We start from the raw sequence: 12996 nt of genomic DNA on the forward strand, positions 1-12996 counted from the left end.
ATGTTTGAGCTATGTATTATTCTAGTTATAACTCTGTATTTTTGTAGTTGAGAACAAACTACAAATGGGTAGGTAAAAACCGATGATCTTTGTTCTAGAGAGTAATCGGTTCTGAGGAAACCAAAACCAAGTGACAAATAGAGAGGGAAAGCTGAGATGGTTTGGATATGTGCAGATGAGGGATAGTGGATATAGTGGACAAAGGATGTTCAAGATTTAGCTGTAAAGCAGGAGAATAGAAAGAGGAAAGGAAAAATGAAAACAAAGTGCAATAATGCTAGAATTCAACATCTCAGTTTGAGGTTCATGTTAAATCTCTTTCCATCATGAAAGTTTTAAATTTCAGTGAAAATTTTTGCTGTTTTATCTGCTTTGGGAGCCTTCTCTTTGAAAAATGTCATCAGTTGAATAAGACGGCTGCCAAGTTTGGCGTAGAACGTGTTGAGCATGCTCTGTTTGAACTCCTTTGAAGGTTGGAGTTCTTGCTACACCTACATTGGAGGGTGAAAAAAGTGAAATACAACAAAACTACTTAATCAGTTCAAAATTAATTGAACTATAATTAAGTCATAGTCATGGTTCAACTCTATACAGTGATCTTTGTTCCTACAAGTGTAAGGCATACACCGAGTTTTGACCTGCCAGTATCTTTGCTTTGGTCAGAACAAGAATCTATGTTGCTCATCAAGGTGAGTAAAGTAGCCAGCACATTTGGTTTCTGGTAATTAGACATTTTTGAAAGAGGCTGAAACTAGAATTCTGATTTTCAAAAGGCTGGCGTGCAGCAATATAATCCTCTCAAAATATTCAGCCACTTCTCTACATGGTCATATCACTAAAAGTTAACTTCTCTCTGCTTTTACCAGCTCATGTCACTCACCCTTAACTCCTTGCCTTTTTCATCAGTTCTGAAATCTTCGCTAACGGCATGAAACTAAATTTCTGTATATAATAGAATATTGTATCAAAAGAAGAAGAAAAAAACAACCTCAGAATAACGCACTGAGTAAATCTTAAAAACTTTGCAGTCTGTTTCAGCTACCGCAGTGAACTCAGTCAGCTAACTTAGTGAAATGGCTGCGTTAGCTTATTAGCTGCTAGCTTATTAACCTTTAGCTATCTATCAGGGGACCCGGCATTTTCAGTTTATATTATATTTTTTATTCTTATGTTATATTAAAATAATGTAAAGTTCTTGTTTTATTATTTAGTTAGAGTTTAGTTGGTTTTTATTCTAGTTTAGGCTCATTCATGTCTCTGTGTTTATGAGTCTTTTTCTGTCTTCGGTGTAAGTTTGTCTTCTCTATGTTGTACTTTTAACTATGTCAGTACTTTTCATCTCTCTTTTGTTCCCCTGTCTGTCATGTGTTTCATGTCTGTTTCCACATTGTCAAGCTTGTGTTGTCATGTCTACGTTCTATTATGTTTCCATCCATCCATTCTCTTCTGCAATTCAGGGGGAGTGGCTTTAGCTTTTTATGTTTGGGGTCAAATTGACCCCAGGAATGAAAGCTAATAAACACATTAGTAAAATTAGATTATATTTTCAAAGTAGCAGGTCCTTGAGATGCAAAATAGTGTAGTTGAAGTTTATCAAAAATAATAAGTTAAACTAACTCAAATGGGAGACAATATTAGGTGAACTTAAGCTATTTGCATTAGCAGGACTGTTTACATTACTTAATTTATTTAAGTACTTTGAGTGCCTTTTTTTCTAGGTGCAGAAATTTCTATCTGCAGTCCAGATCTTTCACAAGCTGAAAATATTTGGTGCATCAAACAAAAAATGAGGGGAAAAAAAAGATCCAGGACTGTTTTTTCAGGTTAAAAAGTTTATTTATTTTCTGGGTTCTTTTGTAAATAAAATATTTACACAGAAACGCAACTTTTTGGTATTTCTAATATCTGTCTGAAATTCATAGCTGTATTCTGCCCACAGTCAAAGCGTCCATTGTCTCTTTCAGGTTCATTATATTGTCAAAAGTATTCATTCAGCCATTCAAATCACTCAATTCATGTGTTCCAATTACTTCCGTGGCCACAGTTGTATAAAAATCAATCACACAGGCATGGAGACTGCTGCTACATTTGTGAAAGAATGGGTCACTCTGAGGAGTTCACTACTAAATATTCTACAGTCAGTGGTTAGTGGTATTAAAACAAAGTGGAAACAATTGGGAATGACAGCAGCTCAGCCACAAAATGGTCAGCGGACACTGAGGTGCATAGTGCACAGAGATCAACAACTTTCTTCAGAGCCCATCACTACATACTGCTCTAGAGTGCAGTGCAGTGAAGGCGTGTTTCTTGAAGTAACGAATCACATTCAGTCTGGCAATCTGATGACCAAGTCTGGGTTTTGTGTTTGCGAGAAGAACAGTACTTTTCTGATTATACTGTGTCGAGTGTAAAGTTTGGTGTAGAGGGATTATGGTGCAAGGTTGTTCCTCAGGAGCTGAGCTCAGCACCTTAGTTCCAGTGAGAGGAAGTCTTGATGCTTCAACATCCCAAGACATTTTGGAGAATTTCCTGTTCCCAACTTTGTGGGTTTGGGGATGACCCCTTTGTGTTCCAACATGACTGCAAACCAGTGCAGTCATGTTCATCCATATATTTATATCCATAAATACATGGATGAGCGAGTCTGGTGTGGTGCACAGAGTCCTGACCTTAACACAACACAGCACCTTTGGGATGAATTAGAGCAGCGAATGGGATGTTACTCAAGTTTATCTCCTTGTGAAGGCAGACGAGCAAATACTTTTGGCAATATAGTGTATAGGTGATCTCCAAACTGATGTTATTGGTATAATAACTGGTTTATTGGTAACAAATAAACTGCCAATATTGTCCGTTCATATTTATATTTGTCTCCAGCATTTCATGTCTACTGACTATTAAAAACAAGTACCCAAAATAATTTCAGAGAGCTCATCTTTTAATCATTTTATTTGAATACACAGTTCATTACTGCTGGTGTGTGCCTTAATTACAAATGACTCTTAATAATCTCTCAATTACCTTTTTTTTTTTGATATATAGAAACTATGTGATTAATATATGTTTAAAAAAAATCTGTTCAGTCTTCCCTGATCTGGTTACAGCTGGGACAGCTGAACAGACTATAGTCGAGGCTACATGTACACAAATCCTCTCAGCGGTAAAACAGTAAGACAGCAGCCTCGGTCATCTCTCTGGAGGCGCTCCAGCCTTGATCCCCGCCCAGTCTGTCATAGTCAAAGGATGGGAAGTCCCCACATTGCTCAGGGTGGAAATATCCTCCTCCTCCTATACAGTACTGCAAACACACACACACACACACACACACACACACACACACACACACACAAATATTGCCAGCACACTTGATACCATTTGTTGTGATGACTCATTGCCAGCAGATGTGTGATGATTGACTACTCACATGTTCAGTGTTGTAACCAACAGTCGGCTTGACACCAGAGCAGATAGCCATGGTGGCACGTTCACGGTTTATAGCCCTGAATGTGATGAAGCCTGGTTCAAATTCATCTTTCAAACGGAAAACATGAAACCAAATATATTTAAACACCAAACTGTGAAATTGAAAAAAAAAATTATTTGAGTCTTAATACTGTGTTGCAATTTACACAAAAAATAAGCAAACATTTAATGCTAATCCAGATCTATATTTTACATTATCCAGTGATGGTAAAAACAAAACATATTGGTGGGCACCAGTGCTACCCCTTCTAGCAGTGCAGCCTTCTAGCAGACACACCTAATGGTATCAATTTCAAAATCCTGCATCGCCTTGTTAAGCTCCTACATTTCCTCATTCTCAAGCGACATTCACAAACTTAAGTGTCATCCCCAACCGACCGCCCGGGGTGACAACTATACTCTATCAGCCATTATGGCTAATGGTTAAAAAACCTCTCTATTATCATTATTTTCGTCATACATGATCTTCTTACTTCTTGAATTGGGTCCATAACATTCTGGTGGACTCCTCATCCCCGTGGTCGTATACGATGGGAATAGCTGGCCCTCTGTCACCGCATGACCCAACATTGTATCTCACTGGATATTGCTGAAAAGATAAGACAGTCTTATCACGCGTAGATCTGCATGTTTATTTGTGTAGTTAACAATATTTTTAACCACTGTTTTATTTTATACTAAAAAAGTCTCAGCGCTAACTGGTTAGAAGTGGCTCAGTGCTGGAGGTATTTGTATATCTGTAAATAGTTTCTGACTGAAAAGCAAACAAATGTAATGCTTTTGAAAATATATTTTAAAAATCCACATTTGTAGCTGTGTGAATATGATTTTCTGGCTTTTGTGGAACAGCTACAGGCAAAAAGAGAAGACCACAGAGAAAAATGACCAAACCTGGAGAAAAAATAATGTCTGACGGGAGTGAAGGAGTGCAGCATCTCTGTTTCAACCAGATAACTTCTTACCATTTATTTAAATTTAACACTATTAATTTAATTGTACAGGACATTTTGACAGAAAGGCGTCATAAGTGCAATATTCTTTCTTTGTGTAAGTCTTCAAGTGTTACAGGAAGAGAAAGAAATGCAAACAAAAACATTTATTCTTCCTTTTTTTCCTTTTCCCATGCACAGACCACCCAAAGAAGGACATCGATGGCAACAATTATTTGTACAAAGTATCACCCATCCAGTAGTACCACCTTGTTAATGACAGACACTAGCTGCCATGTAACTTATACCTAGCGGGTTGTGATCTTTTACCCTGGTTATAAGTTCGGTTTCTGCACAGCTAAATTACCTTGAAGAGCTGAAAGAGATTTCCTCCATACAGTCTGAGGAAGCGGTTTTCAGTGTGGTAGCGGAGGACGGCTGCAGCTTCCATGTTCCAGAATTCCAGCGGGAAGTTGTTGGGAATGTGCCACACAGACATGTCCTCAGCTGTTATATCGTAGTAACCTGGATTCTGGGAACGTGCACACACTACTGTGACACTACTAATGTTTTTAATTAAAACTTTTGCCACAATTCTTTTACAACAGATAGATTTAAATAGTTCCATTTGCTCAGTTTTTTTTTTCATCTTTGAATTTAGTCATCTTAAATTTATAAAATATCAAATGAAATTACAAAACAAAGTCTATAAAACAGGAATCCAAAATTATGGAGGACCACAAGAGCCATGTGCATCGAAATAAAGATTTCTGTGCTTAAATAATGAATTGTAGAATAAATTCTGCATTTGTAAATTCATTTTTGAGTTCCAATTTAATAAACTGCATTTCAAAATCAATCAATCAATCAATCAATTCAAAATTGCATGGGGAATCACAAAAAACATGGTCAGACAAAACACACAGACACTACAGGAGCAGATAAACCAATGATCTGACAAGGAAATAAAACTAACGAAATTCATGAAAGAAAGTGTACTTTAGAAGTAAAACAAGCAAGAAATAAAATATAAATCCTAATCACAGACTTATAGTGGTGACAGTGGAACAGGCACTAAAGGAAAGATGAGACAGACGGAGGAACAGACATGGAAAACTCTTCTAGAGAAACAAAGTAATCAAAGCAGGGATCCAAGGACTCTAGAACAATGATAAAACACAAACTGAAATGTTATAATTAAGAATAGAAAAAAAACAAAATGCTCAGGACCCCAGGACTATGTTATTTTTCTCCCTAAGCACCTAGGGAGTGTGTGTGTGTGTGTGTGTGTGTGTGTGTGTGTGTGTGTGTGTGTGTGTGTGTGTGTGTGTGTGTGTGTGTGTGTGTGTGTGTGTGTGTGTGTTCCTGTCTAGCTATCTTTGTGAGGACCGAAATCTGCATTCTACTATACTTGTGAGAACCAGCAGTCACTTGTGAGGACACACAACCCGGTCCTCACATTTTTGAAGGCACTTAAAGCCATTTTTGAGGCTCAAAATGTGGTTTTAGTGTCAGGGTTACAATTAGGTTATGGTTAGGTTTAGGTTTAGGGTAAGGGTTAGGGTTAGGCATTTATTTTTAATGGTTAGGGTTATGGTAAGGGGCTAGGGAAACCATTCTGTCAATGAGGGTCCTCACTAAGATAGCTGAACGGGGCTGTGTGTGTGTGTGCGTGTGTGTGTGTGTGTGTGTGTGTAGGTGTGTGTGTGTGTGTGAGAGAGAGAGAGAGAGAGATAGACAGAGAGAGAGAGAGAGAAACATCAATTAACAGGTTTAGCCTTTGTTGATATTAAAACCCACTTTATGGATGCCTTATCGTAGAACATCTAACAGGTTTGGAAAATCTGATTAGAAACTGATTAGAGACACCAAATTAATGTATTTTATTATCCTACCATACATTTTTTATGTATAACTTTAATATGCAATTTAATTACAATTAGTTAAATGCAGTGAAATAAAAAATATGAATTAAAAGAAAGTAAAAAGCAAAATACGGAATTACTTAACCGACCTTGAAATAAAATAAAGTAGTGTTAATGTCTCTTTTCACCACTGGTGATTTGTTATTTTACCTTAAAGTCATCAGAAGTGGCGCTCTCTACTGTTCCAAAGGTGTTTCTGTTGGACCAGTTCCCGTCTCCATCCGGCAGGTCAGCATTGTTTCCCTGCTGGCTGGACCAGCGATCACCCACAGTGCACCTCCCATAAACGCTGTTTTCATGGACGCTTGCCACCAGCGTCCATCCGCCTCCAGCTGTGGTCATGTCACAGTAAGTCTGGTACAGCATGCCATTACCTGTAGTCAGGTAGTATACTCCATCTGGAAATGTTTTACCATTAAGATAACATAATTCAGTCTTAAGAGGACATAAGTAAGTAAGTAAGTAAGTAAGGTCTATTTATTAAGCGCGCCAGAGACAGGCAGTCACAAAGCGCTGTACACAAAGGTTAAAATAAAGAAAACATTAAGTAATAAAATAGACAATATAAACAATGCAAATTCAAAACAATTCAAAAGTGTTGATTAACAGAAGGCCTGTTTAAACAAAAAAGTTTTTAACTGCTTTTTAAAGGATTCCACAGAGTCAACCAAACATAGCTGTGGTGGTAGACTGTTCCACAGCCTTGGTGCCACAGACTGAAAGGCTCTGTCCCCTTTCGTCTTCAGTCATGTTCAGGGAACAACCAACAAACTCTGAGCCTGTGAGCAAAGACAACGAGCAGCAGTGTATTTTATAAGAAGCTTGGATAAATAATCTGGGGCCTGGCCATTTAGTGCTCTATATGTTAAAACAAGAATTTTAAAACGAATTCTAAAATCTATTGGGAGCCAATGTAAACAATATGAAATGGGAGTAATGTGAGCACGCTTGCTAGAGCGTGTTAGTAGCCTGGCCGCTGCATTTTGTATAGCTTGGAGGCGAGAAAGAGATGATTTGTCCAAGATGGTAAACAGGGCATTACAATAATCTAAACGCGATGACACAAATGCATGAATAATTTTTCTAATTCAGCTGAGGAAACCATATGTCGCAGTTTAGAAATGTTCCTTAAATGAAATGAAGCAGGAACGAGACAAAGACTTTACATGTGAGTCTGTGAGAAGAATCGAATATTATTCCAAGATTTCGAATATTTGACTTGGCAGAAGGACAGAAAGAGGCAAGAACCTGACTGATTTTAGAATGTAGTTCAGAAGGAGCTACAATCATGGTCTCTGTTTTATTTTTGTTTAAAACAAGGTAATTGTTAGAAAGCCAATCGGAGATTTGAGTTAAACGCTGGACTAGGGTGGACAGCCTATCCAGCTGATGAGGCTTAAAAGACATATGCAGCTGAATGTCATCGGCATAGAAATGATAAGAAATGTCGCTAAAAGATTGAATAATTCCAGCTAAAGGGAGAATATAAAAAGAAAATAATAATGGACCCAAAACTGAGCTCTGTGGAACTCCACAGGTTAGGGGGGCAATGTTAGAGGTAAACCTGTCAGTCCTAACAGAAAAGGTCCTATCTGATAAGTAGGAAGAAAACCAGTCTAAGGCAGATCCAGATATGCCAGCCAAAACCTTCAACCTGTTAAGTAGGATTTTATGGTCAGTGGTATCAAAGGCTGCACTGAGGTCAAGCAAAATGATCACAGAACAATCCCCTGCATCAGAAGCCATTAATAAATCATTATAGACCCTTAAGAGAGCGGTCTCAGTAGAGTGATGCTTTTGAAAGCCAGACTCAAAAGGGTCAGCAATCTGTAATCTGCATAGTAAGGACCTGAACTGATTTTCTACAATTTTTTCCCGTAATTCAAAATGGCAATTTTGAAATTGGCCGGTAATTACTAGTTAAGCTAGGATCTAGATTCTGTTTTTTTAATAGAGGAGTTACCTCGGCATGTTTAAAATAGGATGGGACACTGCCTTGCCTCAGTGAACTGTTGATGATGGATAGCAATGTGGGACCAATGCTGGTCATTAAGTGTGATTGAAGAAAAGGAAGTAAATGACCCATGACACCGAGGGGTATCTTCAGGGAGGCACTTGAGGAGATTTTGGATCTCAGGTCCTTCACCTTATTTACAAAGTGATGGAGAGAAGTATTACAATCTTCATCAGAAAGTAATATAGCATGCTGAGTTGGAGGAGAAACAATACTGTTGATGGTAAATATAAATGCCATAAATGCCTTGGATTGTTGTGTTAAGTTAATGAAATGTGAACACATTGTCCTTACCTTCTCGTTCATCATATCTGTCCCTGAGCTCTTTACAGCTCCTTACAACATACATGGATCTGTTCCTCACTTTCACCAAGTGCTCAAAATTTGTCCTGGTGAAGTTCTGCATCCTCTCAGCATACTCTCTTGTTTCTGTGATATTTACTAAAAATGAAAGCAATTTAAGAATATTAAAATTTTGACAGCAGGAAGGGAAAGTACACAGAGCATATGTATTGTGTTGTATCACCTAAGACTAGTTCACACATTTTTGAATTACCTATTTGTGAAGAAGGAACCTCTGCAAAGGACACGTGTTCCAATGACAGCAGACCCACAAAAAGCAAAAATATGTTGTGTAACATCTCTATGAGGGGAAAAAAACCATTTAAACAATCAAACTCAGTGTTATTTCACACAACCATTCATAAGTTGTAGTAATTATTGTTAAGCTTACAAAACCTTTGAGAATATGCATGCGTGTGTTTTTACTTCACTTGTGTTGTATTTCCTTCTTCGAAGAGATGTCTAACTAATAAATGAAACTGGTTTCGTGTACTGAGAAAGAAGTGGTGTGATGACTCTGAGTATGAGAAATGTTTATGAAGTTACACATATAAAGTTAGTGATTTTTTTTATTGTTTCCTTGTTGGCAGAATGATTTGTGTTGAGTCATACACCAATAATAACTAAGCAAATAGGGCTTTGATGTGTTGTCTGTCAGTTTCACTAGGACTGAAACCATGGTAATCTAGCGTAGCGTATACATTTGGCATCAATAGCATAAATGACATAAATGAAAGTTTCCACACCCGAGTGATCAAGCACTCATCAAGACTTAACATGGAGAGCTGTTCAGAGTCAGTTTGATGTCGATATAGTCAATTTTTGTTCCACATGTTTACACTGACTGGCTAACTATATTGCTCAGGTTGGAAAATCTTGCAAAAAAAGAAATCTTCTCAAAGATATCGGTAATAATTTCTTGTTTTAGTGATATCAATGGTACAGGAGTTCAAAATGCATACAGTGTGAAATCTGATCTCAGTTCTTTTTGAAGCTTTAATAAATGCTACATTACTAAAGAAATGTAAACGCTTTAATTTCTCTGCTCAAACATAGAATAATTCCAAGGAATTTTCACTCGTTTAGATTCATATTTTGAATGTAAGGGGTATTCATTTCTAAACTACAATTAAACAAAAAAAATCAAGTTTTTTTTTAGTAAATCTCCATTTATAACTGTGAGGACACCCAATCCCGTGACATCTGGCAACCATCCCTCCTGTTTGGTTTTCACAAACTGTCGCAGTGTTGATGGATAACTATATTGTGTTGCAATTCATTGCAAAAATGAAACTAATACTAATTTTGGTAAGCTTTGATATAATGACGCAATGGTTATTAAAGAATATTTTAGCGATCAAAAATTCATGCATGAATAAAAAGTCTGACAACAAACCTTGGTCTACTCTACTCAAAAAATTCTGAGCCAAAGTTTATTATAAATGTGGGCTCAGTCAAGTGAATCCAAAGGGAAAACCTGTCAAATGTTTTAGCTCAGATTTGGATCACTATAACATTGCAATTAATGCAGAATTGTCAGTTCTAAACTGCAGTTTATTGCAGTTAAAATTTAATTATTTCCGGTCCACTTCTAATTTGATGTAGTTTTGAGTCACTATAAATCAATCATTGTTAGAATGTAGCTATAGACTCTGGCTCTCTGTATCAATTATGTTTTTTCTCAAAAAACAAAATTCTTTAGAAAACATTTGTTCCGCAAAGTGTTTGTTTTTCTTAAACTAACAAAACTAAACAAAGTGCCATAACAATTAACAGGAAACAGTGGACATTAGAGACATAAAAAAAAACATTTTCTCTGCTGGATTCATCAATTTAAATTCAAATCATGAAAATTTTCAACTGATCACAGCTGACATGGATACTGAGAAAAGTATTAAACTAAGCTAAATGTAGAAGAAGCTACTTTCCACTGCTCCCCTCTTATACACAAGAAGTTGCCACAGTGGGTAGCGCCACATGTTTGATGTGGCGGGTGAAGGGGTTTCAAACCCTTCCTATCACAACCCCAAAAAGGGCTGGTATCTCCTTCGTAATTTTCTTAAATCTAAAATGTGTTAATTAAACAATGTCTTTCAATGAGGAGATCCAAAAAGTAAATCCACGCCAGGATAATAAGTATGAATAAAAACTGGATCCTCATTTACTCTAATGTTTGTCTGATAGCACCAAATAAACATGGACAGTAAAGAACTACTTCTGATCAATCTTAGCTAATGATTATTATTGTGCTATGACTGGTAAGCAAACCCAAAGTGTTACAACAGGAAAACTGCAATTTGTATCCCTACCGTGTAAATTCGATCATGTGTCGAAAAAGATCAAGTTTGCAGTTGGAATGAGAATTCTGTTCACATAACAGAGAGTTTTGGTCACACGACATCAAGACCAAAGTCTGACTTGAAAACTAGGCCAAGAGGTTGTTTCCTTGTCTTTATGAATCATCACTATATTCAATAACTGAATCTAACTTTTACTGGTATTGAACTTTGGACTGTTTTTGACAGGATGCTGTCCTAAAAGGGTATGGTTGCATAGATTTATTTTTTACAATTTGGACCAGGATATCTCCTTCAGCATTAAGAAACAACACGTCAGAGGCCTGCCTTTATTCGTTTGCGCAATACCGCTAAAAGTAGAAACTTCCTGTCTTAAGGTGAAGCTAAAAACTAATTCATGCATTTGTTACTTCAAGGATGGACTATGCTCACGCGGCAGTACTGACAGGGACTGGAGAGAGAGAGAGCATATTTCCCTTATTAATTTATCTTAACTGGCTGCCTGCTAAATCCAGCATTGAATTTAAGTCCTTCTCCACAAAATCTTTAATAATGAGAACCTGTCATATTTTAAAGGCTTCAAAGTACCATTCACCCCAACAGAGTGCTTCGCCTTTAGAGGGCAGGCTTATTTGTGGTTTCCACACTGTAAAAGAAAAATATTGTTAATTTCACAAAAGAAAAAAAAAGTCAACTGCGTTTGCCAGAATAATTCTGTTAAAAAAAACAACAACAAAACAGTAAATTGTAAATAAGAGTACAGAGCAAGCTGTAAATCTTACAGTTTAAGGCCTTTTCTGTTGGATTAGCATGACCTGTTATTAAACACTTTTTTTCCCTGTGCGATTTATACAAAGTTGTTACTTATCGTACACTGAAACCCATTCAGTTTCACAGAAAAATACAAAATAAACAATATATGAGTTGTATAAACCTTGTTATAAAACTCTCATTTCACTGAATGTTTTGGAAGGTATGCTCATAATATTCCAATACAGTTTTCTTTCTCATATAAGTGTTTTTCAATATTAATGCTTTACAGTGAAAGTAGCATCTAAATATTTCAATATCATTTTTTGAAAAATGTTTTCATTGTAATTTGAGTTACACCTCTAAGCACCCTCTAATGCTTGCAAGATTTTACACATCTGAACATAGTAAAAATAATGTGTTCCTTTAAAGTAGGTAAAAACAACTTCACATAATTTACTGGCTTTTACCTTTACTGTTTCACAAAGGGTTAAAAAGGTAATGTTCACAATATAGACTTTTTGAATGTGGATATTTTAATAAAGCAATTTAGCAGGAGCAATCCAAAAGCTGAATCAGATACTAATAATTACATAATCATCACTGAAATTATTATTATATTATTATTATTATCATTATTATTATTATTATTATTATTATTATTATTATTATTGTAATCCTGATTCTTAATGCTGATCTTTAGAGGAGGATGGGTGCATCCAGGCCGGAAGATGCACTTATCTTCGTTCCATGTCGATATAATCCAATAGGAAAGGTACAAATTTTCCCAAATCCTGTGTGACTGAAATCCTGCCCAGCAAAAATGAGTAGAGAGATAAAAGTCAAAAATTATAATTCCAATTTATAAATCCACAGTGTTTAATCCCAAATGCTTCTAAGACCCCTCTTTTGTACATATTTGGCCACGTGCATTGCACTGTCCTTATAATTTATAACTGCAATCACTGTGTTAAAAGAGGCAAGCTACTTAAATCCTGATTTCTTGTTTTTGATGATTTCTATTTCAAACTTTATTTACAATGTTAGAGTCTACCTGCAAATCACACATCTGATTGTCTTTATCTGTTGTGTTTTCTCATGCTCTAATACAAAAATTCCTTGTGCAGTTGTCAAACTTTATTATAAAAGTTTGCCAAAAAAAAAACCTTCAAGACTACAATACACTCTTATAACAGTATTTTGCAACTGTATGCATTAAGTTAAATTGAAATTAGGAAGTAATCGTAGCTACTTAA

The 12996-nt window shown here is 36.3% G+C and overlaps 1 protein-coding gene across 1 annotated transcript; it reads right to left on the reverse strand.

Annotated features, from left to right (window-relative positions):
- Positions 1-2942: 2942 nt before the first annotated feature.
- LOC120440711 (intelectin-like) lies at positions 2943-9118 on the reverse strand. Its single transcript, XM_039613857.1, is given in 9 exon segments — positions 2943-3298; positions 3425-3531; positions 3957-3979; positions 3981-4072; positions 4780-4944; positions 6488-6735; positions 8646-8792; positions 8908-8994; positions 9090-9118. Coding segments are annotated over 9 exon segments (1029 nt in total). The 5' UTR covers positions 9106-9118; the 3' UTR covers positions 2943-3154.
- Positions 9119-12996: the final 3878 nt, after the last annotated feature.

This window comes from Oreochromis aureus, linkage group 6 (assembly GCF_013358895.1).
Source record: "Oreochromis aureus strain Israel breed Guangdong linkage group 6, ZZ_aureus, whole genome shotgun sequence".
In the NCBI taxonomy this organism is placed as follows: Eukaryota; Metazoa; Chordata; class Actinopteri; order Cichliformes; family Cichlidae; genus Oreochromis; species Oreochromis aureus.